The 18,822-nt window shown below is 44.9% G+C and overlaps 1 protein-coding gene across 2 annotated transcripts in view; it reads left to right on the top strand.

Moving 5' to 3' along the window:
* Positions 1-18,822, top strand: part of abhd12 (abhydrolase domain containing 12, lysophospholipase) — a 46,734-nt gene that overhangs the window by 26,365 nt on the left and 1,547 nt on the right. The window contains exons 4-11 of one of the 2 annotated variants that reach the window (XM_063191389.1): positions 1,237-1,342; positions 3,667-3,786; positions 6,369-6,399; positions 6,732-6,777; positions 6,882-7,011; positions 7,851-7,888; positions 15,827-15,906; positions 16,275-16,357. In XM_063191389.1, the coding sequence (XP_063047459.1) occupies positions 1,237-1,342; positions 3,667-3,786; positions 6,369-6,399; positions 6,732-6,777; positions 6,882-7,011; positions 7,851-7,888; positions 15,827-15,906; positions 16,275-16,357 (634 nt within the window). Of the gene's footprint in view, positions 1-1,203; positions 1,343-3,666; positions 3,787-6,368; positions 6,400-6,731; positions 6,778-6,881; positions 7,012-7,850; positions 7,889-15,826; positions 15,907-16,274; positions 16,358-18,822 lie in introns of both variants that reach the window. The other variant, XM_063191388.1, reaches the window with a different exon arrangement.

The following is an 18,822-nucleotide window of genomic DNA, read 5'->3' as shown; positions in this document are numbered from 1 at the left end:
CTGTAGCCTAACACAGGCTGTCAGTCAGTGAGTCTTGATCTGGTTTAAAATGTTTGTACTTTATTTATAGTCAGACTAGTGAGCATGTCTCTGTGTCTGCATGTGTCTTGTGTATGGTGGTACTTGTAGCCTGTAGGCAGTCAATCAGTCAGTGAGCCTTGGACTTGATTCTAGTGCGTGCACGTGCGTGTTTGTGTGTGTGTGTGTGTGTGTGTGCGCGCGCGAGTGTGTGTGCGTGCGTGCGTGCATGCGTGCGCGCGTGTCTGTGCATGTGTTTGTACGTATGTGTGTGCGTGCGTGCGTGCGTGCGTGTGGTGGCATTGTAGCCGGCAGGCAGTCGATCAGTCAGTGATGGCAAAGGGAAGTGAAAGGAGCCAGTCTGCACTTGTCTACGCAGGAAGTCCTGACTGCTGAGGCTGTCTCATCCACAGCCACATCACTCACACTTCAGACACTGAAGTACACACACACACACACACACACACACACACACACACACACACACACACACACACACACACACACACACACACACACACACACACACACACACACACACATATACATACACACACACACACACACACACACACACACACACACACACACACACATTTATGTAAGCAGGTTGTCGTGTAGACTGTGTCGTGTGCGTGTGTGTGCGCACAGGAAAAGGTTATTTACGTCCATCAATGTGGTGTGACTTTGGGAGTGCTGAAGTAAGCTAAACTGATTTTGTCCTATTGTCTCCTCTCCTCTCCTCTCCTCTCCTCTCCTCTCCTCTCCTCTCCTCTCCTCTCCTCCCTCCCCACCATCTCCCTCTCCTCTCCTCTCCTCTCCTCTCCTCTCCTCTATTCCCTTTCTCCTTTCTGCCTCCATATCTGTCCTTTATTATTTCTCCTCCTCTGTCCTCCGTTTTCCCAATCACCCTTTCTTCATTTCCTCTCATCTTTCTTTGCTCTCATCCCTCTTTTATCCACCCATTCCTTTTTATTTCTTCTCATCTTCTCTTCTCTCCTCGTTCTGTGCTCTCCTCTCCTCTTTCTGTGCTCTCCTGTCTTCTCCTCTCCTCTTCATTCTCTCTCTCTCTCTGTCTCTATCTCTCTCTCTCTCTCTTTCTTTCTCTCTCTCTCTCTCTCTCTCTCTCTCTCTCTCTCTCTCTCTCTCTCTCTCTCTCTATCGCTCACTCTGTCTGTCTGTAAGTCTCTCACTCTCCCTCTCTCTCTCTGTCTCCAGTGCGTATGCCGTACTTCATCGATCTGAAGCGGCCGCTGGATCAGGGCTTGAACCACACCATCAACTTCTACCTGCAGCCAGAGGAGGGCATCCACGTGGGCGTCTGGTGAGTTCCCACCTGTGCTCGTGTTTTGTGTCTACTCTACGGCCCATGCCTGTACCTATGCCAATGGCCATAGAATAGAGTAGAGTAGGTTGCCACCCCACATGCCAATGCAAATGCCCGTGGTAACGGTAAAGGTTGCCATCCCATGCCATGTCTGCGTCCATAAAATAGAGTAGAAGGTTGTTCGCGTATGGCAAGTTGCCATACTATGAAAATGTTCTTGTGCCCACACCCATGCCCATCGAATAGACCAGAGTCCTGTTGGCATTTGGTAGGTGACTGTCCCACGCCCCTATGTTATTGCTCACACCCATAGAATAGAATGTTGGTGTCTTAATAGAATTGTTGTCTGGTGGGTCTGCTCATGGTCATGGAATAGGGTAGGATGCTGTTGGCATCTGGTAGGTGTCCACCCCATGCCCATATGATTCAATGCTCAGGCTGATGTTCTCGCCTATGCCCAGAGCCATGGAATTCAGAGTTGTGACAACCGGGGATACAGGAAGTCAGTTGGTGACATGATTCACGTAGATTCAAGTAATTTTAGGCAGCGGCTTTCTTTTCGCCAGAGAACGGCACAGAACAACTACAGAACAACAAGCAAAGATGACATAATGAAATTAATAACATTTACCTTTACTGTGTTTTCTGTGTTCGACGTGCACTCCCTGGAACTATTTTGGAACTATGCCAGTGGCGATTTGTGTGTCAAGGGCTCCATGAGCCACCATGTTTGTGTAAAAATGTAACACGATGATCAATGGGATTAGCCTAAGTGTCACTTCCATGGCTCTGCCCATGCGTACAGAACCCAACAAAACTGGGGTGCATTTCACGAAGCCATAGTTGCTAGCTACGTTAGCTATTTTCTTTTTTGTATTCAATTCCCCATTGACCACTACCCAAGTTGCTAACTGGCTAACGACTATGCTTTCGAGAAGCTGCACTTATGCCTCATACTGGGTCAGTCCACTGGGCCTATGTTTGTCCTATGTCCTAAGCTCTGCGCTGTGCCCTCGTCCATGGCCTTGCTTGTGTTCCTGCCCATGCCCGTGCCTCTGTTGTTTATGCTGATGCCAGTACCCGTGCCTCTGTTTATGCGTATGCCCATGCCTGGGGGGTCCGGTGCCCTTTACCCTGGCCAAGCGAGAAAAGGGCCAGAATTAGAAGCCTTTGTTCTTGTTTACTGTCCTCTAATTCTCCTCCTCTTCCTCTCTCCCTCAACCCCTGCTCCCTTTTCTCTACCTCTCTCTCCATCACTTCCTCTCTCTTGTCCCCTCCCTCCTTCCATATGTCCTCCACATTTCTCTCACATCTCCCTCTCTCAATTCTCTCTCCTTCCTTTCTCCTTCTTTACTTCTTCCTTTCTTTTTTCCTCTCTCTCTCTCTCTCTCTTTCTCTCTCTCTCTTTCTCTCTCTCTCTCTCTCTCTCTCTCTCTCTCTCTCTCTCTCTCTCTCTCCCTCTCTCTCTCTCTCCATGGTCAACCTGTGAGTCCACAAGGGTGTGAAAAGTGCCCTAGGTTTGGGGGGCAGAAATAGACAACCAGTGGCTGAGAGGGAGGGGATTCTGCGTGCGTGCGTTTGTGCATGATTGCGCACGCATGTCAGTGTTTATATATGTGTGAGGGATTGCGGGGGCATAACACAGAGAACCTTGTGCGTGTGTGCCTCTTTCTCTCAGGGCCATTTGGCTATTCTGTCTCCATGTAAACTAACAGACAGGCCCCCTTGGCTCTCTTCACTGGATGAGCTAGCTGATTTGTACACCATGGAGTGCATGCTACAGCGCATATCGTTCACTATGCCCCATGCTAGGAATATACTGTTATCATAGGAATATCATAGGGAATGGAATAGAAACCTGATAGCTGTATGTGGAATGAAAAGAGATGGGCAGAAACAATAAAAAGGAACTCCAAAAGGCAAACAATACTGCTGTCTCTGTCTACATTTTAAAGGGGCATTTGTTGTCCAGAACTGTGTCTGACCAAAACATCATTTTCATCCAGTGAAGCTGAATCTGGAGCTGACCAGTGACATCTGATCAGGAGCTATCAATGTCTCACAGCTCCCTTGCAGTGTCCTCTTGCAGAGTCTGATTTCTCTCTCTCTCTCTCTCTCTCTCTCTCTCTCTCTCTCTCTCTCTCTCTCTCTCTCTCTCTCTCTCTCTCTCTCTCTCTCTCTCTCTCTCTCTCTCTCTCTCTCTCTCTCTCTCTCTCTCTCTCTCTCTCTCTCTCTCCATATGTGTGGTCTTTGGTCTGGTTGTCTGTGTATCTGTGCGTGGGTGCGTATCTGTGTGTGCGTGTCCTGGCTTGTCCCCGTAGGCACACAGTACCAACCCAGATGTGGAAGGAGGCCCAGGGGAAGGACGGCCAGTGGTTCGAGAGCGCACTGCAGTCCTTCCACCCCGTCATGCTATATCTCCACGGCAACGCAGGCTCCAGGTACATACGCAGCTGGGTGTTACATGTCCCTCTCCTCCCCTTGTCAATATCAGTTTCTCAGATATATATAATATACGGATGTAATATAATGACATGTATACAAGTATGATGGATACAAATATAGTAATACACAGGGTGCTCCCAAATATGTATATGGGTCAGTGTCAACAACCATGGCTAATGCCCATAAATTAATTAGTAATTGGTGCCATATTTGATGTACAGCAATGAATATGCATCTTACATAATCCACTAAAAACAAAAACAAAAATTTAATCCATACCATAGTGGCCTTAACTGTGGTACAGTAGTGGTCCTGACGTGTGCTATTACTAAAATGTCATTGACCCATACACACTTTAAATCATTAGTTGTACATGAAAATGGTCAAAGTATAATGGAATTCACAGACGTCATTGTTGTTTTGCCACCACCACCACCTATTAAACTGAGGTCATCCTAAGTCTATGCAGTGGGACATGTCACAGATCCCATTGCATAGACTGGGACCTGAAATGATTGCACACAAATACCAAGAGAGTTGTGTGTGATTCGAGTTGTCTGCAGTTGCCTGGAGCAGAATGGATGTCAGTTTGAGAACAAGCAAATAAAATGATAAATATCTACATAGAAATGAAACATTCTATTGCACCTTAATTTACAATACTCACTACTACAATCATTTAAAGTGTGTCTACATTTTTGGGACACCATAATATAGTATCTACTTTGATGGAGTCCTCTATGTTTGTAACCCATTATACCACAAATTCTTCATTTCATTATTACATTATTATTTTAAAAGTCTCTCCTGTGAGTAGTCCTGGATAATTGGGCTTGAGATTCCAAATGAAAGTTTAAGCCTCCCCTGAGCTGGTCCGGTGGGAGCTTTTGCTCTGAATAAAGTTTTGCTCTAAGTGGCTCTCAGTGGGATACCGTGCTGTAGATCAGCCCTGGGCAAAGAGGCTACTTCCTACCGTATCCGTCCCTCTGCTCTGCTCTGCTCTCGGGCGACTGCAGGCAACACACACACACACCACTCAACGTGCACACACACACCACTCACCAAAACCAAGACACACACACACACAAACACCTCACCAAAACCAACACACACACACACACAGGGCCGTTGACAGCTTTGACCAGGCCCGGGGCAAAATCATCTGAAAGGAACCCCCTCCTGAGTAGTGCTATGAGAGCCAATTTCTGGCCTCCCTCTCACCCTGGGCCCGGGACAACTGACCCCTTTGTCACCCCCTGTCGGCTTCCCTGCACACACACACACCTCACCAAAACCAACACACACCTCACCTCACCAAAACCAACACACACACACACACACACACACACACACACACACACACACACACACACACACACACACACACACACACAGGACGTTGTGCATTGAGAGCCTTCATAATTCATGCGGATGTTTATCCTGATACCATCATGAATTATAAAAATATCATCCCTCTTGTATATTAAAGGGACACATTTGGGGCAACATTTTCTAATTAATCATCACATTCACGAGTCATCCAATGACGGGCGAACATTGATTCTCCCGACCGCTTCCACAATGCTTGGGTAGGGAAAACCCCACTTGAAAATTCTGACTGACGGCCTCAAAATAATGAGCATCCCAAAGCAGAAATAAATCTGACTTAATTTAGCTCAGTAGGAGTTATCAATTTTGACAGCTGGCACTCTGGGATGAATAGCATTCAAAGGGTGAGACTAAGTCGATAACCTAAACAGAACTTGGATTTTTTTTGTCTGGACACCTGAGCTGGAAGGTGCGTCGAAGATGGCCCATGGGTGACTCAGCAGACAACTTGGAAAAAACACACACTGACCATTTTGCTGTTTTTCTTTAATAAACAACCTTTCGGTCCTAGACCTTCATCAGGCAAACTCAAACTGTTTGCCTGATGAAGGTCTAGGACCGAAACGTCGTTTATTAAAGAAAGACAGCAAAATGGCTAGTGCACGGGAGTTTTTTTTTTTCCAAGTTGTCTGATAACTTAAACAGAAAAAAAAGTCTGCCCTGGGCCTGTAAGCTCTCGGTTGATGGTCTTATTTGCAGACAGAGTAAATTATACTGACTGAACCAGCGCTTTGGGGGGTTAATTCATCCTCGTGTCACCAGTAGCTCCCTAGAACTGGTTTCCTGTTAATTCGGCCCAGTTAAGAGGCGCTGCACTGTCACTGAGTGCTGTTCGGGTCCCTTTGTAGTGTGGCACTTCCCACAAAAGCAGAACTCGGACTTCCAGTCATTCCTGAACATGGAATACTTGTATTTCCTGAACTTAGGTGTATGGATAGGAGTTGGCCACCGCTTGAATGCACAACAAAAACAAGAAGGCGCGACAGACCCATCCCAACACACAACCCCCACTTGTGTGTGTGTGTGTGTGTGTGTGTGTGTGTGTGTGTGCGTGTGCGTGTGCGTGTGCGTGTGCGTGTGCGTGTGCGTGCGTGCGTGCGTGCGTGCGTGCGTGCGTGCGTGCGTGGAATGTGACTTCTGTCTGCATTTACTGCATTTGTCTTCTCTTCTCTTCTCTTCTCTTCTGCAGAGGAGGGGACCACAGAGTGCAGCTCTACAAGGTGAGGATCAGACACACCCAGGACAGGCCTGAATGGACATTAAACTAAACTAAACATGTGACCTTTACACCTCCTGCTGACGAATAAATGCTGCCCAGTTGTAAATTCAGCACACGGTGCAAAATCATTATTATCTACCCAAAACTTGACAGCTGTTTACATATTGATACCCAGTCCTACAGCACATATCACTAAATAATTGTTTAGTTTAATAAATCATTTTTTTAAAAATTGTTCATGTTTTTATCCAAAATTCGCCATCTGTTTACATATTTTATCAGGTTGTATGGTGTGACTAACACTAACTGGGATTTGCCTCCTTTGTTTCTCAGGTCCTTAGTTCATTAGGCTACCATGTAGTCACATTCGATTATAGGGGTGAGTATTTTCAGTATGAATACTGGTGTTATTATGTAGTTAAGTTGTAGTGGACTCGACAGGAACTGGTATTGAATGCATTTCTGTGTGTCCCCGTGTGTCAGGTTGGGGTGACTCGGAGGGCAGTCCCTCTGAGAGGGGGATGACCACTGATGCCCTCTTCATATACCAGTGGGTCAAGCAGAGGATCGGCCGCAAACCCCTCTACATCTGGGGGCACTCGCTGGGCACTGGGTGAGGCTTCTGTGTGTGCGGCATGAATGTGTGTCTGTGTGTGTGAGAGAGTTTTGGTGAGGGGTGTTGATGTTTAGTTCTCTGAATGTGAGGTCAATCACTAGGCACTGGGTGTGGGTGGTATTGAGCAGTGTGTCTGTGCGCGTGCGTGTGTGTATACCCTGCCTGGAGTGGTGCTGTACATCTGGGGTTATTTGTTGGGCAGAGGGTGAGGATAGGGCCAGGGTGTGTGCTTGTGTGTCTGTGTGTGTGTGCGCGTGCATGTGTGTGTGTGTGTGCGCGCATGTGTGTGTGTGTGTCATTCGCTGGGTATTGTGCCTGTTAGGCTGGTGAGGGTGGGGGTGGGGGGTGCATTATCTGGGGTCATTGGCTGGGCACAGGTGGGTGTGCAGGGGGATGGGAAGGGGGGATGGGCTGGTGCTGATATTGGGATGAACTCACATGCCACATATTGGACACGGGAGCGGGTGTTGGCAGGGGATTAGTTAGTGGCCATTGCACCATAGGGTGGAGGGTTGCTACTAGGTTATGCAAGTATGGCTATTGGACAAATCTCGACTTTGCTGCAACCTTGAGAGAAAAACAAAATCTCACAAAATCAAATTGAACCATTATTTCTCATTTGAACTATTTTTCATAGTGTTTCATATCTGTTCCGGGATGTCAACAATCGATATTGATGATTAATACAAATAAATAAATGATGTGTTGTAAGTGAGGCAGATGTAATGTGTGTGGTGTGTGTGTGTATGTGTGTGTTTGTCTAAACTACTGAGTCATCGTGCCTAATAAATCATGTTCGCATGACAAACGAGATGTCTCCCTTTTCTCACCCGCAGCGTGGCCACAAACCTCGTCAGACAGCTATGCGAGCAAGGTAAGCACAAAACACACATTTCTTATTTGCGCACACATGGAAACACACACACACACACACTCACACACTCTTTTTTTCGCTGTCTTGCATACAAGTATGTGTGCACACATGAACACATGCACACTGACACACGCTGGTAAATATAGTCCCCTCTTGTCTCTTCGAGGTCCTTAGTCTCTGATAACAACACAGCCTCTCCACACACACACACACACACACACACACACACACACACACACACACACACACACACACACACACACACACACACACACACACACACACACACACACACACACACACACACACACACACTTACTTACTTACTTACTTACTTACTTACTTACTTACTTACTTACTTACTTACTTACTTACTTACTTACTTACTTACTTACTTACTTACTTACTTACTTACTTACTTACTTACCAAGAGGCAAAATGGGCATTAAGCAGGTAATGGTGTTGTAGCACAACCACAAATAACTCCTCTGTTTGTATTTGCTTCATGTAATTCATGTATTTGTTTAGGGAGACAGGGGCTCAGTCATGAACTTATGTTGCTGTGTTTCTTGGTCCTGCCTTTGTGTTGGCAGTCTACTAAACTAGCTGAGAGAGGATGGGACCTTATGGAATCAGGTGTGATGGACACTTTTTATGCATTCAGAAACTGACCACTAATTTTAGCTTCTTGGCCAAGAAAGCCCCTGGCAATCTAGTTGACTCATGGAGAACAAGCTACCTACAAATACAAACTTTGTTGTAAATGTCTGGCGCATGTTTTACATTGTTTTTTGTTTTGTTTGTTTTTTTGTCTTTGTATCAATATTGTGATACAGGCACCTCTTCAACAGATTGTTCATTGGTATAAACTGTTCCTAAATTGTATTAAGGAACTTACCACAAAAATAAACACTCATCTTCAAAGGATAAAAATTGAACTGAAATTGGAACCAGAAGAAGACAATGCAGAGTGTATTATGTTTTAGTATGTAGTATTTTTTTAATTATTATTATTATTATTTTTAGTGTGTGTGTGTGTGTGTGTGTGTGTGTGTGTGTGTGTGTGTGTGTGTGTGTGTGTGTGTGTGTGTGTGTGTGTGTGTGTGTGTGTGTGTGTGTGTGTGTGTGTGTGTGTGTGTGTGTGTGTGTGTTGGTTTTGGTGAGGTGTGTGTGTGTGTGTGCAGGGAAGCCGACAGGGGGTGACAAAGGGGTCAATTGTCCCGGGCCCAGGGTGAGAGGGAGGCCAGAAATTGGTTCTCATAGCACTGCTCAGGAGGGGGTTCCTTTCAGATGATTTTGCCCCGGGCCTGGTCAAAGCTGTCAGCGGCCCTGTGTGTGTGTGTTAGTTTTGGTGAGGTGTTTGTGTGTGTGTGTGTCTTGGTTTTGGTGAGTGGTGTGTGCGTGCGTGTTGAGTGGATTGTGCGTGTGTGTGTGTGTTGAGCAGTATTTGTGTGTGTGTGTGTGTGTGTGTGTGTGTGTGTTTTGGTCCTCGGCTCTCAGTGGCCTCCAAAGCCCAGCATCCTTGAGATCCAGCTCAGCATAGAGCTTGGCTTTGGCCCCTGAGGGATTTCCTCCTGGCTGTCGCTGACACCCTCCATATCTATGATCACATGGTCTTCCTGTGCCCTCTTGCCAATCGATGCTGTCTCAAGGAGGACTTTTGAGGTGTTCTCTGACTCTGGGGATAACAGCCCGACAACTGGAGAGAAAGGTCCAAAGTCTGGTGGGATGGCCATTTTGCTCTGCTGTTCATCAAGGGGTGCCTCCCTCTTCTGCAGCTCCAGAGCGGCGAGCCTTGCCTCCAGATGGTTGATCTTCTGCTGCTGGGCTTGCCTTTCTTCCTCCTGTTTCCTCCTCAGGGCCCTGGCTTTCTTTAGGAAAGCTTTTCTCCTTTTCTCACCGATGATGTTAATGCGGCGTGCCTCCATTTTCTCCTTCTGCAAAGCAGCCAGCCTTTCCTGCAGGTCTTGAATTTTGCTCTCCTGCGCTTCCCTCTCCTCCTCGTGCTGCTTCTTCAGGGCCTGAGCTTTCTGCCTCATGGCCTCCTCTCTGGTCTTCTCCTCCACCTCTGCTGTTCTCCTTTCCTCTTCAATGCTCTGAATGATCTGTCTGAGCTGTAGACTTTGTTCCTTCTGGGTCGCAGCTCTCCTCCTCTCCTGCTCCTGCCACTGCCCCATCACTTGCTCAGTGATCTGCCGTTGAAGGTTCAATTTATCTTGCGCCTCCGTTCGTACGGTCACAATCTCTCTCCTCATCTCCACCACCACCCTCTGCAACTCCTCCAGGTTTCTTCTGTGTAATTCGCGTTCCATTTCTGTTGGGAAAGGGATGATTTTTTTAGTGTCTTTTGTTTTGTTTTCTTCTATTGTGATCAGTTTTAGCACATTGTCCGATCACAGACCTTAACAAACTTAGAATTTGACCCCTACTAATAATGCATGTACAAACCCCAACTCCGATGAAGTTGGGACGTTTGGTAAACAGTGAATAAAATCAAAATGCTATCATTTTCAAAACATTCAATCTATTCATTAGATGGAGAATAGTGAAAAGACAACATATTAAGTGTTAAAACCGAGAAAAAATATTGTTTTGGGGGACATATGTACTCATTTCTAATTTGATAAATCCAACACGTCTCAAAAGAGTTGGGACGGGGATCAGTGAAATTTAGTAAACATCCAAATAAGATAAAACAACAAAGAAGAACATTTCAAAATGAATTGTACTGACGGACAATATAGGTGTCCAGGTATAAGATCATCACAGAGAGGCTGAGTCACTCAGAATTAAAGATGCAAAGGGAATAATTACCATAGTTATTACATACATTTTTGAATTCCCTTTGATTTACCACGATTGAGTGTATATAAGACATATTTTTGTTAATAAAATCATTGTATAGGTTCATGACATCATGAAATATATATTGGCTGTAGTCTCACTCTAATTCCTGGAGTGCTAGAGCTATTGAAAATTGACCATATTAAGAATGCTTAATGCATGAAAATGACACAGGGGTTTAACATTCTCCTAAGCACCTGAGCTCACTTGAAATAGACCCAGAAGACATGGGAAACTGTCCTTTGCTTACAGAAGTCAGCAGAAGTTGTAGAAGTCCATTCTTTTTGACAATAATAGAGCATTGCACATCCTGTGCTACAGTGAAAATGGACCATCCAACTTGTGTTAGTGCTAGCTTCAAAAGTCAGCCTCCATGATGGCATGCGGATGCAGTAGTGCATTGGTTAAGATGTTCTCACTCATCTGTAGAGTTAAATACAGTGCTGAATGGTATAAATGGGTTTTAAACAGCATGAAAAGCCACTCATGCATTATATTTTGAAGGGAGATCTTCGATTACTGCCACATAGTAAGGTCAAATTGCATTCTCTACTATGTTTTAACAGTTTGGCTCCATCATAAGGACCAGCATGTGATAAAATGGTGGGTTTTTGGTCAAGACCTGTCACACTGTAAGCACTACAGAAAGGAAAATATTGCAAAACATGACAAGGAATACACCCACCATTTAAGCTGGTGAAATCATGTCCAAGATAGGAATTAACACTGTTTTTTATATAAAATCATCTCATCGGTTAATGTATTTAACTGTTAAGTGTTGTCTTTTGTTTTGTTTTTAGTCTTCCTCGACATTTGCTGCCATTTATTGTCCCCGTCCCAACTCTTTTGAGATGTGTTGGATTTCTCAAATTAGAAATGAGTACATATGTCCCCCAAAACAATATTTTTTCTCGGTTTTAACACTTAATATGTTGTCTTTTCACTATTCTCCATCTAATGAATAGATTGAGTGTTTTGAAAATGATAGCATTTTGATTTTATTCACTGTTTACCAAACGTCCCAACTTCATCGGAGTTGGGGTTAGTACTACTAATGCATGGTAATAACTGAATTTCAAGTGTTTATACAACTCGTTTCCATTATGATCTAATTCTTACGACGTGAAAAGTATTGACATCAATGTAATTTTGACCAATGGACATTAAATTAAACCAGATGCTCCAATGAGACCCAGTGAGACTTAATGAGTTTATATTGACAATATTCATGAATAACCTCCAAGTTAGATAGTTATCCTAGTAGGAGTTAGACAGCATTTTTCTTCATTTAAAAAAATCTATTGTTAAGCATTATGTAATAATATTATGTAACCATGACTTTATTTATTTTATATCAATTCAGTCATTAAGGGCATTAATACAATTCACAGCCAAGTTATGGACACACATTCTAGTCTGTAAAATCTCAAAAGGGCTCAAATCTTCATGTTAATAATTCATTCGCCATCTATGTGATCAGGGGGGTTCTTTCCCCCCAGACTAGTGATAATCTGATGGCAGCTGAAATAATTTAAATTGAATTGCTTGAATAATGATTTCCAATATAAAGAGCAAAAGTCGCTCAAAGCTTTAAGCAAGAAATCACTGGTTGACCTAAACAAATATTTCTATTTAATACCACCAAAAAAATAATTGTATTAGATGAATTAACAATGCCCCCAAATAAACTAATTACATTTCTAATAGTTAACGCATATTATAATGACCATATTTACATTTAAATAGCTTAATACATTTTAAAAGTTAAGCAGTTAAGTAACTTACCTCTATCTCTTGTGTGCTCCTGTGTATAATGAGTGTCTTTGGGGTTCTCATGGCCAAGATTACAGCAGTGGAACTTTGCTTATTGTGACATCATAATAACTATCTGCATTGAAAATCTCCATCATTCAAGACTAGTTTCCATATTTTATGACTGGAAATAGTCTACCGCTAGTAATATTTCTAGGAGTAACTTCAAGATTGTCTATTCCATGTTTAGAATTTTGAATATTTGAAGATTCCATTGGAATGTTCATGTGGCAAAAAAGTACTCCTTGTTTTAAACAAATTGTGAATCTATAATATATATTAAAGTAAACCCGACTGTTTTCCTACATTTGTCTAGTAGGCCTATCTAATGTAGGACTGCTATTAGGCCACTCTACTGTATGTGTGTGTGTGTGTGTGTGTGTGTGTGTGTGTGTGTGTGTGTGTGTGTGTGTGTGTGTGTGTGTGTGTGTGTGTGTGTGTGTGTGTGTGTGTGTGTGTGTGTGTGTGTGTGTGTGTGTGTGTGTGTGTGTGTGTGTGTGTGTGTGTGTGTGCGTGTGCGTGTGCGTGTGCGTGTGTGTGTGTGTGTGTGCACTTAAGTGAATCCCCGAACAATTTGCGCCTTCTTGGCAGCCTCCAAAGCTGGTGTTTGAATACGGGAATGTGGGAATGTGTATGTATATGTGTAGGCACACACACACACACACACACACACACAAGTATATGGCATGTTGGTGAAGGGCATTCAGAGCTTCAGTGTTGTACATGAGGTGAAGCCGGGGTGGCTGGTGCCTGGTGGGTGGTGGGCTTTTCATGAGCCACAAGCAGAGTTGTGGTTGAATGGAGATTTCAGAGCTGAGTGAGTGAGGGAGGGCTGGATGGGTGGTGTGTTGTTCAGAGCTGCAGCACTATACTTGGTGAGGTGGCTGGTTGTGTGGTGTCCTCTTGGTGGGCTGCAGCTGCAGCACTGTACTTGGTGAGGTGGCTGGTTGTGTGGTGTCCTCTTGGTGGGCTACAGCTGCAGCACTGTACTTGGTGAGGTGGCTGGTTGTGTGGTGTCCTCTTGGTGGGCTACAGCTGCAGCACTGTACTTGGTGAGGTGGCTGGTTGTGTGGTGTCCTCTTGGTGGGCTACAGCTACAGCTGCAGCACTGTACTTGGTGAGGTGGCTGGTTGTGTGGTGTCCTCTTGGTGGGCTACAGCTGCAGCACTGTACTTGGTGAGGTGGCTGGTTGTGTGGTGTCCTCTTGGTGGGCTACAGCTACAGCTGCAGTGGCTCTCAGACCTCTTCTGCTGGGACCCCCTTTTGGACCTAAGTAATATATTCACCACCCCCCACCCTCCACATATTCCAAATGCCAAACAATTTATTGTCCCTCAATCTTGCGAAGTTTAAAATTTAAATGGCAGGAGATTTATTAACCATTCAAGTGATTACTGCGTTTATGGAATGGTTATGTCACGTGAAGCCATATATTGAAGGTTTTATGTTAACAGTCCCTTCTGTCCGCGATCCCCTTGAAGCATATCCATGATCCCTCTAGGGGTCCTGGTGCCCCAGTTTGAGAACCTCTAGACTACAGGAAGAGCAAGTTGTGGGGTGCAGAGACCAGAGCAGAAGTGAGGTAAGGGTGGCTGGTGGGTGATGGGTTTTTTTCCCCCCGATGGGTTACAGGCAGTGGTGTAGTCTACGTAGAACGCGGGTATACGGAGTATACCCACTTCTAAATTTCAGGGATTTCAGTATACCCACTTAAAATGGATTGATCCATTGTTTTGAATAGCACAAATATATACAGTATACCCACTTCAAAAAATGCTCAAATATACAGTATACCCACCATAAAAAAGTAGACTACATCACTGGTTACAGGCAGAGCAGTGTTGGGCTGGAGAGAACTATAGTGAGGAGGGGGTACTGTAGGTCCGTGGCTCCCAGCGTTTTTAACAAACGAATATTTACCAAACTAAACTAACTTTTTCTGGTGTGACCAAAGTATCACACTTTTTACCTCTACAGGTGTCTATGGACTGTACATTCAAAATGGCGGATACAGCAAAGATCCACCTTTTGTGTATGAAAAGTGTCATTTTCCCAGTCATTTCCTTCAACTGCTGGTTGGAAAACTCTTGAAAAGATAACATTTGTGAATGAGGGCTGTAGAGCCCCCCGCTGAGAAACAATAGGGTAGATGGTGGGTGGCGTGCTTGTGATTGGGCACAGGCAGAGCAGAGCAGTGGCCGGGTGGAGGGTTGAGAGCAGCAGATGTTATCAGGGGCTCGGGGCTTGTTTGGTATGTGGGCACTGAAGCACACACAGGAAACACTGGACTAGACCATTCCATTGTGGCCTCTTGGCACGCACGCACACACACACACAGACACACTCGCACACGCTGGAGCACACACACATGCTGGCGCACACACACACACACACGCACACACACATTCAGATACGATCAGGCATATACGATATAGAGACACACAGACGATCTAATGTGAGGTGCGCACACCACCACACAAAAAAAACCACACACACACACACACCCTCACCTGATAACCCATACAGGTGGTGTTTTGCCACGCTGTCTCAGGTTCCCCGGTCCTGAATTACAGATGAGGTGTGTGTTACTCTCCCCTCTCTGAAGCAGCTCGCTTTCCACAACACATTATCTCCCCACTTCCCTCCACAGCAGAGCAGCCTAATGGAATGAGAGTGTGTGTGTGTGTGTGTGTGTGTGTGTGTGTGTGTGTGTGTGTGTGTGTGTGTGTGTGTGTGTGTGTGTGTGTGTGTGTGTGTGTGTGTGTGTGTGTGTGTGTGTGTGTGTGTGTGTGTGTGTGTGTGTGTGTGTGTGTGTGTGTGTGTTTGGGGGGGGCTGTGTAGTTCTGTGTAGTATGTTGTCCCAGGCCCAGGGAGATAGGGGGCCCAGAATTGGGTCCCCATTACATTGTGTGTATTGGGCAAGAGGGTGCCCTTTCAGATGACTTTGTATTGGGCCCAGTGGAAGCTTGTCAGTGGCCATTTGTGTGTGTGCGAGCCTGTGTATGTGTGTGTGTGTGTGTGTGTGTGTGTGTGTGTGTGTGTGTGTGTGTGTGTGTGTGTGTGTGTGTGTGTGTGTGTGTGTGTGTGTGTGTGCACCTGTGTGTGTGTGCACAGTGGCATGCACACCTAATTGCGTGTGAGTGAATTTGAGTACAGTCTTTTCCTCTCTTTTACAAGCCAATGTTTGCTACTGCTGTTATGTATGCTAGTAATTGTTGGGTTACAATGACCCCGTGATTAAGAATGGGAAGTTTAACAAATAAATGCTCATCTTACTTGCAGGAGCTCCGCCAGATTCCTTGATACTGGAGTCTCCCTTCACCAATATACGGGAAGAGGCCAAGAGCCATCCTTTCTCCATGGTAAACATTCATGCCTGGAAGGAATTTCACAATATATTTTTTATAATCATAGATAAACATATTTGCTGTATACAACCATATACCTTTTTATTTTGAAGTGTCATTGCGTGTCTTCAAAGGTGCTTTAAATATTATTATTTTCATTATTGCCTAATAGCCATCCTCCATGAAAAACGTTCATATCAGATGTAACTGCCTGTTGTTTGTTAAAGAATAGGAATACAAAAAAATAGGAATACAGATTTTGTAATTGTTTGCGTCTGAGATCACTGTCTTTTGGAGGATGCATTTAGAGGAAACCTCATCATCTCATCTTATATCAGGAATAAAATGAAAATGACGTTTTCCCCACCGCTCTCCTGCTACAGGTCTACAGATACCTGCCAGGGTTCGATTGGTTCTTCCTGGATGCCATATCAGCCAATGACATCAAATTCGCCAGCGACGAGAAGTAGGTCCTATCTGTAAAATTAAAAGTGTATATCGTGGCAAGGGTAGAAGAAAGCAGTCAGAAATTAATTCAGTATATATATTAATTAATTGTTATATATAGATATCAGTACTTCTCTACAGAATAACTATGCCTATGTTCAGCCACGTCCAAACTAACTATCTGAGCAAAAGTTAATATTCCCATTGCTGGACTAGCAGTTGGGATGCCATTAGAATGTGTGGGTCCCCCCTGAAAGAAACCAGTGCTAGGCCTCCATCCCATATCATATTCTGCTATGTCAGTGGTTCTCAACCTTTTCTGAGTAGTCGCACCCTGGACTTCATCACAAGCCTCCCAACACCCCCTCATTAAAAGCCTGCCAACGCCTTAGAATTAAGAAATAAAATGGACTAATGCCCCCCAATGCCAAATAATGCAGGGAGGTATGGGTCTCAAGTGCATGTGCCTGTTTTTAAAGAAAGGCCGGGGCCCAAAGAGGGGGGTGTCTTTTTAAATACCTCCTCTTGAGTCAGCAGGACTCGCATTCTGGGTCATTTTTTACCCAGGCTCTCTATGTCCTGTAGATGACTTCAAGGGTTGTCCTGTCCCCCGTCAGGGTTGCAGTAGTATAAAGGAAACCACTGTCACAATTTCTACACTGGAGTTAAATGGAGCATTTACAGTAACTGAGTTACCACCGTTTCCATGTAGACCATACAGACCAACAGTGATGGGCAGCCTGAATACAGAGGCTACACTCCAGTGCCACGTATTCCAAAAGACCTGGGGCCTCATTTATCAAGCGTTCTTAGGCACAGATCTGTGCGTAAAGCGTGCATGCGATCATTCCTGAGCAAAGTGTGGGATTTATGAACATGTACTTGAACGTAGAAATGTGCCTAAATCTACGCACACCTCAGACCATGCGTGCCAGTGGAAGAAACATGAAATTGCAAACAAGGTACTCTGCAAGGTACAGTTTAGGGATTTTCGGGATGCAAGTTACCCCGAATGCGCTCGTGCACAGTGATTTGGAAGGTGTGGGATTTATCATGCAGACGTGTGCGTAGGAGCAGCCAACGCCGTTTGATAAATCCTGATTTTTCTGTACTTGCGAACATTCTAAATTTCACTCGTAAGACACAATTTAGAAGACATTCTACGAACGGATGATAAATGAGGCCCCTGGTTTGACCTGTCCAATTAAGGCATTCTTTTTGATTTTGGGAACACTGATGATGGGCTAGACCCGAAACGTTTGCATCCCATTTTTTGTTTTGGCTTCTCTTTATTTTTCAGCTTTTAATACAGTTTCACTGAACAGCATCAAGCTCCTGTGTGGGACTCCTTTTTTGTTCACACTGCACTTTTGTTTGGAATTACGCACCGAGCGAAACTCTCAAGTAAGACAAAGGCGCGGATGCCATCTCTACCTTCAATTAGGGCATTCAGACAGGTAAAACCATGTCTTTTGGAATATGTGGCACTGGATTATAGCTTCTAAATACCGGTTGCCCATCACTGCAGACCATCCAACTAGCAGAGGGCAATCTTCGAAAGGGAAGTTAGCCAAATATGGTCACTTCAGGGGGTGGGAAGTGGCACAAATGCTCTGTGTGCTATGCACCACGCCCTGGACCCTGGCCCCTGGCCCCTGGCACTGTGAAATTAATAATAATAATAATAATAATTGTATTTGTATAGCACTGTGTCATACAAGGCATGTAACTCAAAGTGCTTAACAAATGGGAAAAACATTGTTAGAGATAGATTTAAAAGGAGAGGAGAGATAGATTTAAAAGGAGAGGTATAGAGGAGAGGCAGGAAGGCAGAGGAAGAAGAGATAGACAGAGAATGTAGAGTCATAAGGTCAACGTAGGTTAGGACCAGGATTCTTAGATGTGTAAGGTCCATAGTGGCTGGGCCTATCATAAGTCATAGATAGTCACACAGAGATTGGGCGCTCAGGTGCGGCCCCTGGTGGCATCAGGGGTGAGGAAAAACTCCCTTTCGCTTGATTCATAGTTTGTGAGGGGGAAAAAAAAAGCTCAGTGAGGTCTGAGAAAAAAGACCCCCTGTAGTCAGGAAGAAACCTCAGGCAGAGACCAGCGGCCACCTAGGGGAGCCCCCTGCCAGGGCTGGATTGCGAGTAGTAAGGGCGCTGCGGCGGCTGGGACACTATGACGTCTTGGCAGCTAGGAAATTCCTGGCTGCAGTTTCGACAGAATGGTGCAGGTACTTTGGTACAGGCAGCCATGCCATGTGTGGTTTATGCCCAGTGGTAACGTCCATCTGGGATGTGTATGGGAATGGCTCCTCCTTGGCAAGTGTTCTGTTCCATTAGGGGTTCCCTGACCCAAAAAAGATTGAAAATCCCAGATTTATACAATGACCATGTACATATGAATATAACAGCTCTCTCTCTCTCTCTCTTTCTCTCTCTCTCTCTCTCTCTCTTTCTCTCTCTCTCTTTCTCTCTCTCT

Source organism: Engraulis encrasicolus, chromosome 24 (assembly GCF_034702125.1).
Source record: "Engraulis encrasicolus isolate BLACKSEA-1 chromosome 24, IST_EnEncr_1.0, whole genome shotgun sequence".
NCBI lineage: Eukaryota > Metazoa > Chordata > Actinopteri > Clupeiformes > Engraulidae > Engraulis > Engraulis encrasicolus.
Note: the sequence above shows the minus strand (reverse complement) of the source record. Positions and strands in the feature narration are given on the sequence as shown.